The sequence below is a fragment of the Brassica napus genome, assembly GCF_020379485.1.
Source record: "Brassica napus cultivar Da-Ae chromosome C3 unlocalized genomic scaffold, Da-Ae chrC03_Random_18, whole genome shotgun sequence".
Classification (NCBI taxonomy): Eukaryota; Viridiplantae; Streptophyta; class Magnoliopsida; order Brassicales; family Brassicaceae; genus Brassica; species Brassica napus.
Window position 1 is genome coordinate 5,413 of NW_026014186.1, and position 15,565 is coordinate 20,977.

The 15,565-nt window shown below is 32.2% G+C and overlaps 2 protein-coding genes across 2 annotated transcripts; one reads left to right on the forward strand and one right to left on the reverse strand.

The window, feature by feature from the left end:
- Positions 1-4,020: 4,020 nt before the first annotated feature.
- LOC106357685 (26S proteasome non-ATPase regulatory subunit 4 homolog) lies at positions 4,021-6,482 on the forward strand. Its single transcript, XM_013797368.3, is given in 11 exon segments — positions 4,021-4,175; positions 4,264-4,377; positions 4,469-4,574; positions 4,651-4,765; positions 4,858-5,070; positions 5,291-5,532; positions 5,535-5,569; positions 5,680-5,776; positions 5,925-6,022; positions 6,113-6,181; positions 6,263-6,482. Coding segments are annotated over 11 exon segments (1,149 nt in total). The 5' UTR covers positions 4,021-4,163; the 3' UTR covers positions 6,311-6,482.
- A 1,997-nt stretch (positions 6,483-8,479) lies between these two features.
- LOC125594649 (transcription repressor MYB4-like) lies at positions 8,480-9,812 on the reverse strand. Its single transcript, XM_048770762.1, has 2 exons — positions 9,365-9,812; positions 8,480-9,218 (listed from the first exon to the last, which is right to left on the reverse strand). The coding sequence occupies exons 1-2, from the start codon at positions 9,691-9,693 to the stop codon at positions 8,633-8,635; spliced, it is 915 nt and encodes a 304-aa protein (XP_048626719.1). The 5' UTR covers positions 9,694-9,812; the 3' UTR covers positions 8,480-8,632.
- Positions 9,813-15,565: the final 5,753 nt, after the last annotated feature.

The following is a 15,565-nucleotide window of genomic DNA, read 5'->3' on the forward strand; positions in this document are numbered from 1 at the left end:
CTGAATATACTGAATATATGTAATTTTTAAGAAATCGCGGTATTGAATATGGCTTGGTATGTAAACCGATCAAACCGAATAAACCGATCAATTAAAATATAGTAGTATAGTTATATGTAAATTATAAAAATATATTTTACAATATATACAAAATTTATTTTATTCATATGATCTTCATTTTATTTTAGTAATTTAATATTTACTTTATGTCAAACTTTATTTTTTCATTTTTATGAAACTAAACAAAACATTACTTTTACTTTTATTGACAAATATGTGTGTTAATATTTAGTTATTTAATAATATTATGAAATACTAACTTTTTTATTTTCAATAGAAAATATTATTATTATAAACTTAATATGTTTATTAATTTTTTAAATAGTAAAATTAAAAAAATAGTCTATTTGAAAACGAAAATATCTTCATGTTATATTAAAACCAATATATAATCATATATATTAAAATTTATAAAATATTATAGAAGATTAATATATTTATGGGGTTTTGTTATAAAACCGAATAAACTGAAAACCGATGGTATATAAACCGAACCAAATCAAATTAAATCTAGTTTTAATATGGTAGCTATTTTTTATAAACCGAATTACCGAAAAAACCAAAAAAAGAACTGAAACCAAACCGATATCCGGATTGAACACCCTTACTTCTAATGGTCTTTCAGTTGACTCTGTTTATCTGTTTTTTTAATTTATTTCAATTTTTTTTCTTATTTTGCCAGCATGTTTATGATTAATAATATGATTATTTCTATATTGTGCTATTTTTACTCTTGTGTTTTTTTCAATTTTTTTTTGTTTTGTGTCTGTTATTATTTAGGGTTTTTGGTGTATTATTATTTCTGAATGGAATTTGTGAATTTAAATTCTATTTGAATATATATTTATGCACTCAGAAACTACAAATTTAACGTTCTTATTAAATATTTTTCCTATATCTAATTTTGTTCAAGAATAAGAAAACAAAAGATAGCATAAAATCCATCGATAGTAATAACTCCCTTTACAAACAAAAATTGTTTGATTCATTTGACAAATCAAATGCAACTACTAAAATTTGTCCTCTCCGAAAATAATGAATAGGTGGATCCAGGAACAGTCTTGAGAATGGGACTAATCTTTTTTTTTACTAAATAATTGTCACATGCCTAAATCTGCTCTCTGCAGACTGTAAATGTTGACTTTGACTAACTATCCCATTGGTCAGCCCATAGCAAACTTGACAATGCGTAGGAGAAGCTATTAAGTCTCGAAGTAAAAACTTAGAATGAGTAACAACAAATTTACACCCTATGTAGGAAAAATATATTACATCATTTGTTTTAAAAACATCGAGGCAAAGAAGGTGATCGTTAACAAAGATTTGTACGGCCCTAGCTGTCACGTTTAGCCTTTAAGACTTGTTCTTCTTCTCGTGATGTTTCCCTTTTCTTAACACGCATATTGTCACAATTTCCTCCCAGAACCAATACTGATTTGAAGCGAATGATAATATTGGTCTGTATTTAAGAGAAACATTGGATTTGTGACAATTCTATAGAACAATAATCATAAGAGCATCTTAACCAAACTGTAGCAGGCCACTCCAAAACCATTATCCTTTTGTCAATGTCAATAATCATAAATGATTACTCACATACGCATAGTTTAGTAAACTATCAATGTAATATGAAAATAGAGGAAGAAACAAGGTTCTCAAAGCTATAAGACTATTGATATTACCTCGAATTTGCCGGACTAACTTCATAACAGAAAGACAACGTGAGAGAAGGACATGAATGACAACGGGGTTATTGGAGTTGATCGTTTACGCCTTCAGCATCATTATCTTCTTTCCATTATTGAACCCAAAAAAACATTCATATTTGCATCAGCTCAATATGAACAACTATAGGGATCATAACAGTATAAGCAAATCAAAGAAAGTAATTTAATTAGAGTATTAGACATTAGCAGCTGCTATTAGATTATAGAGAACCTTAGACTCTAGCAACTTCAAATTTTTGGTGTGGACTGGGCTTTTTACTTAGACAAAGTTAATCTTTATTCGTCAAGCCATCTGTAATAGACTTCTCAAAATCAGCGTCTCCAAGACATCCATCAACATCATGTCCACTCCACAGAACAACAAACATGATGCATCCATGAAAAAGAAAATCAAACCTCAATGAAAGCCAAACTTGAGATCTTATTAACCTTATCTATTTTTTCACAAAACTCTGGTTGAGCTATACCTTTGTATGCAGTACATTATTCACCATTTGACTATCTTGCTTGGAAGATGCTCGATCTGTAATATCAATTTCATGCAAGTTGCTAGATGTAGTCACATATGAAAGCAACTTAGTAAAGTAATCAAAGCAGAAAACATATAAATACAAAATTCTCCCTCAAACCAAAATAGTGTGCAAAAATAAGAGAACTGAAAAGAGAAAAATGTTTTTTACATGTTGTCTACGCTCGTCCTTCTTCGCTTGCGTGTCCTGAGAATTGGATTCCTTTCATCTTCATCATGGCCATGTTGCAACATAGATCATCATCTCATCCTGTATAGATAGTTTTGGGGATAGAAGTAAATTGTACGTACATCATGATAATAAACCGTTTGACTTAAAGAAGATACATGTTACCTTAGATAATTACAAAACTTATTGTCGTATCTGAATTAAGTTGGAATGAAGCGAAACTAATTACCTTACAAAACTCCTTGTCAACTCCCATTACTCCATCACTTCAATTGTAATAATGTTTTGACTTATCTATTGTGTTCACAAAACTCCTTGTCATATCTGAATGAAGTTGCCAATGTTTGCACATGGGAGTGATGAAGTTATTATCGAGATTAAAGCAGCATATGAACATAAGTACCTTGGGTTTAAGAGAAGGTTGATGTTTGGACCTCGATGGTGAGAAAAAGAGTCACAGTTACAGGTCTGTAGGCGTTAAAAGAGAAGACTGGAGAAAGGAGAAAGTGGAGACACTTTGAAACTCCTGAGTAATCCGTTCAATCTCAACCAATTTTACCATCACCAGAAACCAAAACTCCCCAGACTCCACACTCACGGGTAAAAGCTCACAAATAATTTCAGTCCCAACGTCTCCACCGTCTAAAGCCATCGATGAAACTCTGTTCCAATCATCTTTGTGGTTCGCATAGCCATCATAATCCTCAAAAGCTTGTGATACTCAACAGCCTTTGCCGCTACCAGAAGCTAAAATCCCACTGCGGCCACCGTCAATGACAAAATCCTGTGAATCTGAACTTACTTTACGACTACCAGAACTCCACCCAACCGAGGAGAGGCGTCGTTGAAAAAATAGAGGTCTGTAGAATACGGTGGAGAACAAATAAGCTTGAATACGATATATATAGAGTGCTGAGGCGAGGGAATCGCAACAGTTTCATAGGTTTTTGATTGAGACAGTAACAATGGTGGTTTAAGTGTATTAAAAGTGGTAGGCGAACGTTACACGGGAACAGTATATGAGTTGGTTTTCGTACTGATAAGCCGGGCCATAAAGTAAGCTTAGAGGAGATTAGCTTTTAATTAGGAAAGGCCCAAGTATTTTATGAAACCCAAACACGTCTATGAAATCCCAGAGAAGTTATTCATGACATGGCAAGGAGTGTGAGCTGTCAACATCTGAGTGGATGATTTTTAATGAGGACGTGACGTGCCTCTCCATTGAGTATATTTGGATTTTAGTATTGTTAGATTCAAAATCATATAACTTTTACAATAAAATATCATTTAAAATATTCATAATTTAAATGGATAACTGTTATAAAATTTTAATCAAATTTATGTAATTTTTATATTTTAGATTTATATTATAATTAAATTATAAAATATATTTAAATTTTATGAGGTATGAAATTATAAGGATTAAAATAATAATTAAAAGTTTAATAAAAATATATAAACTAAAATAAATAGAAAACCCAAAGTGGGCGTAGTGGCGACCATCGAGTCATTGTGGCAAAAACTAAAATAAACATAAAATACGCGGGTCTTAAAGAGCAAAGTAAAATATTAAGAAGCACAAAGCGCTTTATCGTCGGTCTAAATCTCAGAAGGTGCCTGACTTTCTCTCTACGGCGACGCAATTCGAAGAAGAAGCTTCTCTATCTCTCTCGACACGATGGTTCTCGAGGTGATTTTCTAATTCCGTCTGCTTCTGATTTCGATCTCATAATCGATCTCTCCTTGTTTATGTTTGGATGTTTGATTTATATGCGTAGGCGACTATGATTTGCATCGACAACTCCGAGTGGATGCGAAACGGAGATTACTCTCCCTCTAGGTTACAGGCTCAAACCGAAGCTGTTAATCTTCTCTGTGGGGCCAAAACCCAGGTAAAAAAAATTGAACACTTGATTCGATTAGGGTTTTCGATTGTTCCTTCAGGCTTTGATTTAGGGATCTTTTTCCGTTTTGTAATTGCAGTCGAATCCGGAGAACACGGTGGGGATCTTGACAATGGCAGGGAAAGGAGTTAGAGTGTTGACAACTCCTACCTCTGATCTTGGCAAAATCTTGGCCTGTATGCACGGTGAGTCTAGTGACAGAGATTGGAAAAGAAATTTTTTGACATCAGTTTTGCTAACTTGATCCATCTTTTTTTTCAGGTCTCGATGTGGGAGGAGAGATTAACTTAACAGCTGCGATACAGATTGCTCAGCTAGCTCTTAAGCATCGTCAAAACAAGAATCAACGCCAAAGGATTATTGTTTTTGCTGGAAGGTATTCACTTTCTTTGTGTTCATGCATAGTTATCTGTTTATTTTATTATTATTTAGCTTTCTGATGTTTGTGTTGCGCTTCTGCTTTTTTAGCCCAATCAAGTATGAAAAGAAGGCCTTGGAGGTTGTTGGCAAAAGGCTCAAGAAGAATAGTGTCTCTCTTGACATTGTCAATTTTGGAGATGATGACGATGAGGAAAAGCCTCAGAAACTTGAGGCCCTCCTTGCAGCTGTCAATAACAATGACGGAAGCCACATTGTTCATGTTCCTTCTGGAGCCAATGCTCTCTCTGATGTGCTTCTCAGGTATCATCAGTTTTCTTCCTTCTTTAGGTAGATTGTAATCGGAACAGTTCATACATTATCCAGGTTGAGAAAGGCATTTCATGTGATTTGCTTTAGGTCTATGAGCTCTGGAGTCTTCAAAGAACTTTGTTTCTATCTATACGTGTTTTGTTACCAGTTACCACTGTGTCTCTAGTTGTAGTTATCTTTGTAATGTGTTAAATCTTGAATTTTCTTGCAGCACACCTGTATTCACTGGTGATGAGGGTGCAAGTGGGTATGTTTCTGCGGCAGCAGCTGCAGCTGCAGCAGGTGGTGACTTTGACTTTGGTGTGGATCCAAATATCGACCCAGAACTTGCTCTTGCCCTTCGAGTCTCCATGGAGGAGGAGAGAGCAAGGCAAGAGGCTGCTGCTAAGAAGGCAGCGGATGAGGCAGGTCAGAAAGACAAAGACGGGGATACAGCTTCGGCCTCACAGGAGACGGTGCTAGGACAACTGAGAAGAACGCTGAACCAATGGTTAGTCGTTAGTCGCTTTGTGTGTCTATCCTTTTTAGTAGTATATCATTATTATATAGCCCACATTGTTTATCAAACAACATTTTTATTAATCAAAAATTTTGTGGCAGGATGAGGACAACGCATTGCTAGACCAGGCAATTGCTATGTCCGTAGGTGATGTAAACATGTCAGAAGCGGCGGATGAGGACCAGGATTTGGCTTTAGGTGAGTAAAGCTTTGTGGTAAAATCATATTAGTGGTCTATCAAAATTAGCCTTCGCTTGTAAATGTGACAATTAGAAGATAAATTTTGATTCCTTTGGGTGTTTTGAGAAAAGACGGACCCTTATGTTTGAATCTGGTCCATGTGCAGCGCTGCAAATGTCAATGAGTGGGGAAGAGTCAGGTGAAGCTACGGGTGCTGGAAACCTCTTAGGAGATCAAGCTTTCATATCATCTGTTCTCTCGTCGGTAAGCTTTTACTTAAATAAAACGTCAGGATTTTTACAAGCTAAGTGAAAGGGAAAAGTAGATTGGTCCTAACTGTTTGCCAACGCACAGCTTCCAGGGGTGGATCCTAATGATCCAGCGGTTCAAGCGCTGCTAGCGTCTCTGCCAGACGAATCAAAGGTGCGTCTTACATTGGTTTGAACATGTTTTGTGGGTTGATAAAGAAGATACTGTGATAATGCATTATGTTAAAATTTGCAGCGTAACGAGGAAGAGAGTAACAGCAAAGGTGAGGATGAGAAGAAGTGAAGAAGGAGACAGACGTATCATGATGGCTCTCAATAAAATGCCTCTCTTTTGTTTGGTTTGGTATGATAGAGAGATCATACGAGACTGAAGAAGAACTCTCTTATTAATCTCTACCTTTATGACCTTGTTTGTTCTCACGCTTTTTCATTAATGTTAAATGTTGGTCAAGAAATACAAGTCCAGTCGTGTCTGCGTAGGCAAGTCCTGAACCCCTGGACAAATCGTCGATTCATTTCGGTAGTTCGGTCTAGGCTCAAAAGAAAAAGCAGTTACTAAACAGATAAAATCGCAAGGGGTAAATACAATTTCACTCAAGGTAACACACAAGGCATACAAGTTTTTGATGGAACACTATTAGAACAAGAGTAAGAGCATCTCCAATGTTTACTCTATTTTTTCCTCTAGAATATAGTAAAATTAAAATGGAGTAAAAATGCTACAACTCCACTATATTTTTCACTCCATTAACAAATAATAAATAGATTATTCTATTTATGGAGTAAACTTTATTATGGAGGGAGATTTGAAGTTGGGTTGGAGCAATCTTTACTCTATTTTTATTTTTATTCTATTTTGAAGGAAAAAATGGAATGGGTTTGGAGATGCCAGACAGGTATCATATGGGATAACGAAGTACGAAGCCAAGTTTTAAGACACTCAAAGGGACCGGCCCAACCAATTTTAACGTCAATAAAAAGAAATTTATTGCCCCCTGAATAGAGCAAGGTAGGGAAAAGACAAAAGGAGTCGCAAGACGACAGTATTAAAAAGGAAAACTACTTAATATAAGAAATTAAAAAAAAATCTAACGGAAGCTTCTAAATGCATCTACCTAACATCTTTGAAAAAGCTGGTTTGAAATATAACAAATTAAAATCAAAATTAAATAAAAGCTTTTAGAAAGAAGAAGAGGAGGCAGGTGCGTCTGTCTTCCTCACTTGTGTGGTCGTCTTTTGGCTTTTTGTCCTTTTCATTTTTCTCCTTATCCTCAGTTCTCGCCACTCTTCTCTTCCATCCCTCTCATTTCCAAAATATCCTATCGAATGTGCATTGATAATCCAAACTTTCGAAATGCGATCACTCAAAACGAAAAATTTCCATATCAAAATACTAAAAAAGACATTTAAAATTTGGCTAGAGTAGAGGTAATTTTAGACTTCATACCATCATTATTCAGTTCGTCTCTTCAACAGAATGATGTATCCCATGCTTAATCCCAGGTGCAAGTAAAGTCATCGCGATTATTATTGCTAGCAACTTACTGATCACGTAATCAATATATAATAATAATGAAAAATAGTTGTATCTATTATTTTGGGATTTGAGATATAGTAGAGGACTTCTTTAAAAGTTTTGGGAGATTAACGAACATATCCAACACCGGTCTAATATGCATTATGATAGAAAAATGTTTTACTTTACTACAAGTCACGACTTTCTAAATTCAAGCAGTTTGTATGCATGCATATATGAGCAGCAGGGTATATTGCATGTGTATGCATGCATGTGGAATTGTGAAAAATGTATTAATATGTCAATATGCATCGCAAGTGGACAAAAGATGATGAATGGTTGGTATATATATAGGTTGGTAGGAAGATGGGTAGTGAGAAATAAATAGAGTTTGGTAGAAGAAAGGGTCCATTGGTTTGGTTGTTGCTTCCTTCATTTATGTTATTTTCCTTTTTTATATCTAATATTAATGTTGCTCCTACAACTTATCTTCAAGCCTCACTCTCCATCTGTCATGAATCGGTTGGATTTATTTCCATTTCATATTCTTCATATATATAGATCTTTTGTTAGAGAGATTAATTAATAAGATATCATCTCTTTGTAATCTGAGTATTATATGCGGAAACCATATATTTAATTGTAATCTTTTCTCCTGATTTGGCTTATCTCCAACATTGGATAATGAGTTTTTTAGGCAACCAACCTCTAACTGCATAAACCAATCTCAACCACAAGAAATTATATCTTGCTAATTGTATAAAACGATTTTGTTTCTTTCTATTCTCGTTGGAAATAGTTCGATATTCTACACTCCTTATAATTCAAACTATGTTGATTTCTATCTATATATATGGAAAATGTATCACATATAATTCCTGGAACAGGTACATTTTTAATATTTTTGCAATGAACAGTTTCGTTGTAAGAAAATTGTTTAGTAAGAAAATATGTTCTATATATAGTTCCAAATCCAACCGTAAAAAAATTTCATACAAAGTGATGATGAATAATAGTGTACCTTAAAAATAATTCTCTAGGCAAAAAAAGTTTGTACAGTTACGCACTTAGCATAATTTGACATTAATATTATATCATCTCCAAGCTTCGGAAACCTAAAAGAGAAGTAGTAGTCTCTTTCGTTGCCAGCCCTAAAAAATCGAATCCGTGGCTGATGTCACCCCCCTTGCCAGTACTCCCACTGCTACCTCCAACTACATCGCATCTCATGCTTCCGCATCTGCACTCCATGCCGTTTATCATCCCTAAACTGCACTTGAAACAACGCTCCCTTGTTGACTTTCCCTCAACAACATCAGGAAGACTGATTCTGAGCTCAAGATTCAAATCTGGCAACTTCTCTTCAATTAGGAACTCGTCCTTTTCCTCTTTGAACGTAAGCATTGAGATTTTCTCTGGTTTTACTTGAAAACAGCTTGTGCTTTCCATCTTTGGAGTATTAGTGAAAGATATGTTAATGGTGTTGTTACTCGTTATTGCTTCTGCTAGTTGTGTAGGTTTAGAATCTTGAGATGCTGATGATGATTCTTGGACTGGTCTATGAGTCGTTGGATCAATCCCTCTGTTTATAAGCTTTCTTCGTATATGTGTGTTCCAATAATTCTTTATCTCGTTATCTGTTCTTCCCGGTAATCTCCCGGCAATAAGCGACCATCTACAACAAGAATAATATATTAGTTTTGAAAAAATAAAAACAAGAATAATATTTATATAGATACAAGTTTAGCATCAAAAGTTCAAGCTTCTTTTTATTTGCATGAAATTTTAAAAAGAAAGTCCCTATAGACTATAAGTACTCACTTGTTTCCAAGAAGGCTATGGAGCTTGATGATGAGCTCGTCCTCATCCTCGGTGAAGTTTCCACGCTTTAGGTCAGGTCGGAGATAGTTGATCCACCGGAGACGGCAGCTTTTGCCACACCGAAGAAGGCCGGCGGCTTTGGGGAGAGATCTCCAGCAGCCTTCGCCATGAGCTTTGATGTATGCTGTGAGCCTCGCGTCCTCTTCTTTCGTCCATGCTCCTTTGTTTGTGTGAGCTTTCTCACAACATGGTGACCTTCCCATACTTTTTTCTTTCTGTTTTCTGTGTTTAGATCTTATTATTTCTTGATATGAAAATCTTACATACATAAATACAAAGATGTATGAATTAATCAAGTGTGTTTATGTTACTTTATATGTATACTGGGAATTGGCTTAGCGAGGGTTTCGGCTAAAAGGGACTAATAACTTGTTTTTTTGTAGTGGAAGATGATTAAGGCATTTGGTGGGGCACTTGGATTTTGGGTTTGGTTGAAGGTTCAAAGCTTTGGTGTATAGTTTATATAAGGTTTTGACTTAAAGCTGTAGAGCGATACATATACATAGATTGTATACAATTGCTTCTAGATGATAGAGGCGTAGAGGTAGAGAGAGAGAGAGAGAGTTGAACTTTATAATTGCTTCTAGATGTGGGTTGGTGGGATGGATTTGAATGGGTAGTGTATGGTGGCCTTTCGTTTTGGTACAATAAGTGAGAGGTTGACATATATGGCATCATGGTCTTTAGAAAAAAAAAAAATTCTAATAAAAATGACGAGTGACACAACAATTTAATATTTTATTGCAGAATACATTAACCAAAGAAAAGTATCGTATTAAATCGCTAGCAATACATATTTACAAAATGTTTGAACAATTTTGTTATTTTCCTTGCATTTACAGCAATTTTAATCTCCTTCATAGAACAAACATTTAAAAGAAAAAGATATTAATATCATCTAAATTCTTCGACTGACATAATATTAGTGTTGACAAATCAAACTTTAACTTCGACCGATTTAATTAGTACATCAGGTAAGTCTTACAAATGTTTGCACATTTTAATTGCATGATCAAGCTTGTAATAAAAGTAGGAAAGAAGAAAATTCAATTAAACATACAAAATTCGAAATTCGGTAAACTGAAAGTCTGGGAATGGTCAGCATCATTAACGCAGGATTCTTAGTACAAGATTCTTACCAGAATATAAGAACCTGATTCTTAACTTTTAACTGAAAAAAGTTAAGAATCGACTCTTAAATAAGAGATTTAAGAACCGACTCTTAACTTTTTCAGTTAAAAGTTAAGAGTCGAGGTCTTATATTCTGCTAATAAACGTGTACTAAGAACCATGCGTTAATGATGTTCTTACCGCTAGATATCCTCTGATAAAATTTATCATAATATAAAAATAAGAAAGTGGATTCTTTTGATAAAAAAAAAGTGGATTCTTAAAATAAATTTGGTAGCAATAATGAAGAGGATGGGAAATTAAGTTGTGGGAGTAGGTAAAAAGTTAATGAGTGATTTTGAACAAGTGCAGGTCAACTGTAGGCGGTGAGGTTTGTACTGGGTGTATAGACTGCACTCTGTTAATTATTGTTTTTAATTAATAATCTACATAGATCTTAGAAACCTTAATACAATTACTCGCTAACACAAATTAAAGCACTATCAAGTAACTAATTATGTGGGCATGGTATAACTTATAGAAATATATGGTTGGTTCTAAATTTTATCTCAGATGACAAGCACTTCGTGTTTAACATATTTGTGATCATGGTCATGTTTCTTTTATATGTATGCAAAAGTTTAAAACAATATACAACAATAACCACCAATATATTTTCTTTATAAAAAAACCACCAAAACAGAATATACATATATAAACATGTTTAGATATAAATCTTTTTGACATAAGAATGTGCCTTCTAGAACCTTGGCTTCAATGGTTTTCTAATCCAACTAACTTTTTAAAAATATTCGAGACATGTAAACCAAGACTTAACAAATATTTTCGAAACAGTTTTAACCATCATCTGTACAGTCTGGACTGGATATAATACCACTAGTCGTATATATCACTTTTACCTTTTGTAGAACATGATAAGTTGGAAAATTAATTGTTTCCATCGTATTTTTTGTAACACATGTGACTATGCAAGAAAAAAAGTTGAACGATTACAATAATTAGTAGAATAGTACATTAATTTTCTTGTGTGTATGTATGCGTACCCGTATATACTATAGACAAAAGTGGAACTAAATTGTGAAATTTGGTAAGTTAGGTGGAAATTTTGAGAAGACTTTTAAAATAGTAATGGTTTATTGAATTGAGATGGAAAAAACGAAAAGAGAGAAGTTGTTGAACTTCAATTTTTAAAGTCTATTGGTCTACAATCACTCACCTCATGCATGATGATGGCGCTCTTCTAGAAGGTTAGATTCTCAGCTAGGGGCAGAGCTTCTTCAAATCAGAAACAGAAGCTCTATTCATTTACATTTGAATAAAATCATCAAACCCCAAATTCACTTTTAACGTTCACCAATTACCCTAGTTAATTGATTTTCTTGATCTGTTTTCTTTACAATCTATTAAAATAGGCCAACTAGCAAGTTGTACCAAAATAGACCAATTAGCTAGTATTGTTTTGTGAAAAAAAAAACAAATACACAAAACACTACACGCAAGGAGCTTTTTAAACATCACCGTTTACATAGTTCTGCTGAATTATTCTTTATGCATATATGTAGTAGAATAACATTTTTATTAGTAATAATGGCCTAATGGGATTGTAAATGATGTGGACGAAATAGCGATGTGTGAAATAACGAGTATCCTATAGATGCGCTATAATGATATATAGTACTACTAACAATTTTGTCATTTTCTTGGCGTAAGTGATATGTTTAAGAGTTGGATGGTTATATGCTATTTTTAAGTCCGTATGCGGTTGGGGACGTGGGGTTTGGTTCACCTTCCACTTTTTTTTTTTTTTTCAATTGTTTTAATGATGGATTCATATTTTAATTTTAACATGGCGTATTTATGTTATATATGACCACCTTTATCTTGAGATAGATTTAGTTGAAAACCGAAAAGAATTTCATTTTTTTTTTTTTTTTGCTCGTAACAGTTATATTATAAACTACTGTAGGAATTTAATTTTAGCAGAGTAAGAATGTAAGATATTACTATGATCGGTAGTTTCATTTTTGCTCTTAACAGTTATATTATAAACTACTGTAGGAATTTAATTTTAGCAGAGTGAGAATGCAAGATATTACTATGATCGGTTTCCGTTGCGAATACGTGAAAATAAGTTGAATGCTTATTGCTTGGTGACGGACTGACGGTGGGGGATTAATCCCCTATATATTAATTGAGAAGCATTTGAAAAATTAGAACCTTAATTTTGTATTAATTAAAAAAAACTCCAAATCCTGGGTGGCACTCTAAATGGCTTCTAAATTTCATTTCAAAGAATTATAGAGCATCTAATATAAAGTATAGTTTAATCTAATGGTGTCACATTATTCCATAATTATATAACACTAAAGAACATTTTATTAACCTAAAATATATGAAGTGTGTATTCTTTCCTTAAATAAAACTATGGAATTACCTAATATGATTTACATATATACGGGAATTAATGATTATGAATAATAAAGATTTGATAACAATTTTTGTATCCTTCTTCATTTTGTTTAAATTTATATTATTAAAAAAACTTAAACAATCACATTAACCATATAATAAAAAAAATTAGATTTTTTTTCTTATATGTTATATTTTGAATTTTTTAAAATGACTTTAAATTACAAAAATGAGGAACCTTTATATGTTATATTTTTTTAAAACGACTTTAAAATACAAAAATGAGGACATCATATATGTTATATTTTTTTTATATGTTAGAATTTTCTTATATGTTATATTTTGAATTTTTTTAAAAGACTTTAAATTACAAAAATGTAAGTTTTCCTTAAGTATACGACTAAAAACATTAAAATGACATGTATCAATTCGATGGTTGATTTGAAAGCTTTCAAAACCATATGGAAGATAAAAGTCAAAATAATTCAACTGTGAAAACAATACTGTTCACTTTGTTCAGAATGTGTTCGCTGAAAAAATTGTTTTTATGTAAATATGTTATGTCATTTTTGTTTAATGTCCACTAGAGAACATTATATTAACCTAAAATATAAGAAGTGTGTATTCTTTCCTTAAATAAAAGCTACAGAATTACCTAATATGATTTACATATATATGACAATTAATGATTATGAATAATAAAGATTTGATAACAATTTTTGCATCCTTCTTCATTTTTGTTTAATTTTATATTATTAAAAAGTAAACAATCACATTAACCATATAATAAAAAATTAGATTTTTCTTATATATTATATTTTGAATTTTTTAAAATGACTTTAGATTACAAAAATGAGGAAACCTTATATGTTATTTTTTTTTTAAAACGACTTTAAATACAAAAATGAGGACACCTTATATGTTAGATTTTTTTTTTATATGTTATATTTTGAATTTTTTAAAACAACTTAAATTACAAAAAATGTAAGTTTTCCTTAAGTATACGACTAAAAACATTAAAATGACATGTATCATTTCGATGGTTGATTTGAAAGCTTTCAAACCATATGTAAGTTAAAAGTCAAAATAATTCAACTGTGAAAACAATACTATTCACTTTTTTCAAGAATGTGTTCGATGAAAAAAATAAGGTTTTTATGTCATAATTTGTTTAATGTCCACTAGAGAACATTATATTAACCTAAATATAAGAAGTGTGTATTCGTTCTCTAAATAAAAGCTACGAAATACCTAATATGAACATATAGCTAATGATTAGAATATGATTTATATGGCAATTAATGATGAATAATAAATGAAACAATTTTTGCATCCTCCTTCATTTTGTTTAATTTTATATTATTAAAAAAAATAAACAATCACATTAACCATATAATAAAAAATTAGATTTTTCTTATATGTAATATTTTGAATTTTTTAAAATGACTTTAAATTACAAAAATGAGGAAACCTTATATGTTATTTTTTTTTAAAACGACTTTAAAATACAAAAATGAGGACACCTTATATGTTAGATTTTTCTTATATGTTAGATTTTTTTCTTAGATGTTATATTTTGAATTTTTTAAAACGACTTTAAATTACAAAAATGTAAGTTTTCCTTAAGTATACGACTAAAAACATTAAATGACATGTATCAATTCGATGGTTGATTTGAAAGCTTTCAAACCATATGGAAGATAAAAGTCAAATAATTCAACTGTGAAAACAATACTGTTCACTTTTTTCAAGAATGTGTTCGATGAAAAAAATAAGGTTTTTATGTTATAATTTGTTTAATATCCAATCCGATCAACCCATGATGTATTAATTATAGTTTTGTTCTATTATTTTTAATAAAAATTGATCCGATCCATCGGAAAAAATTATATAATAACAACAAAAATATTTTTATATATATAAATAAAATGATCACATATATAAAAAAACTATCGATAATATATATATAAATAAACTCACCCTGCGCAAAGCACAGGTCTTATCCTAGTAATAGTATATAATACATAAATATGGTCACAGTCACACGTATCTACTTATATAATACGTAGAAGATTGAAGATTGGATATAATATGAGAGGTCCATATCACCAAGTGTAGATAAATGTGAAGGTATTTAATTGTGCCTATCTACTCTTTTTCAGTTGAGTTTACATCATTGCCGAGCCTTTGATTATTTATCTTCAAATTCAACAACGGTGATGAAATATGTTTATTCAAACACAATTCTACAAAAGAGATCAAACATACTTTAAATTAAGGCAATGTAAATCAATTTATGACAAAGTTTCGGTGGAGATGCGATTTAATTTTAAGCATAACGGGTAAACCAGATTTGGTGCAATCTATATATTTGGTCTGAGAATCCAATTTATAGAACGAAAAGAATCTTATCATTTTATCCACCCCTAAAGCCACATATGTGACAATTTGAGGCAAAACCATATTTGATTACCAAATAGTTCGAACAATAGGGCAAAGAAGGTCATACCATAAAAGGCGTGGGTAAATTACAAAGGCATGCATGCAGTTTATCTGACTGATAGTCGATTTCACCATAGTCAAGTTGTTCTTTGATGGTGA

Coding starts and splice junctions, on each gene's coding strand:
- LOC125594649 (XM_048770762.1), bottom strand. CDS start 9,693: ATGTATGTAAGATTTTCATATCAAGAAATAATAAGATCTAAACACAGA. Junction 9,219..9,364: donor CATAGCCTTCTTGGAAACAA/GTGAGTACTTAT, acceptor TTCTTGTTGTAG/ATGGTCGCTTATTGCCGGGA.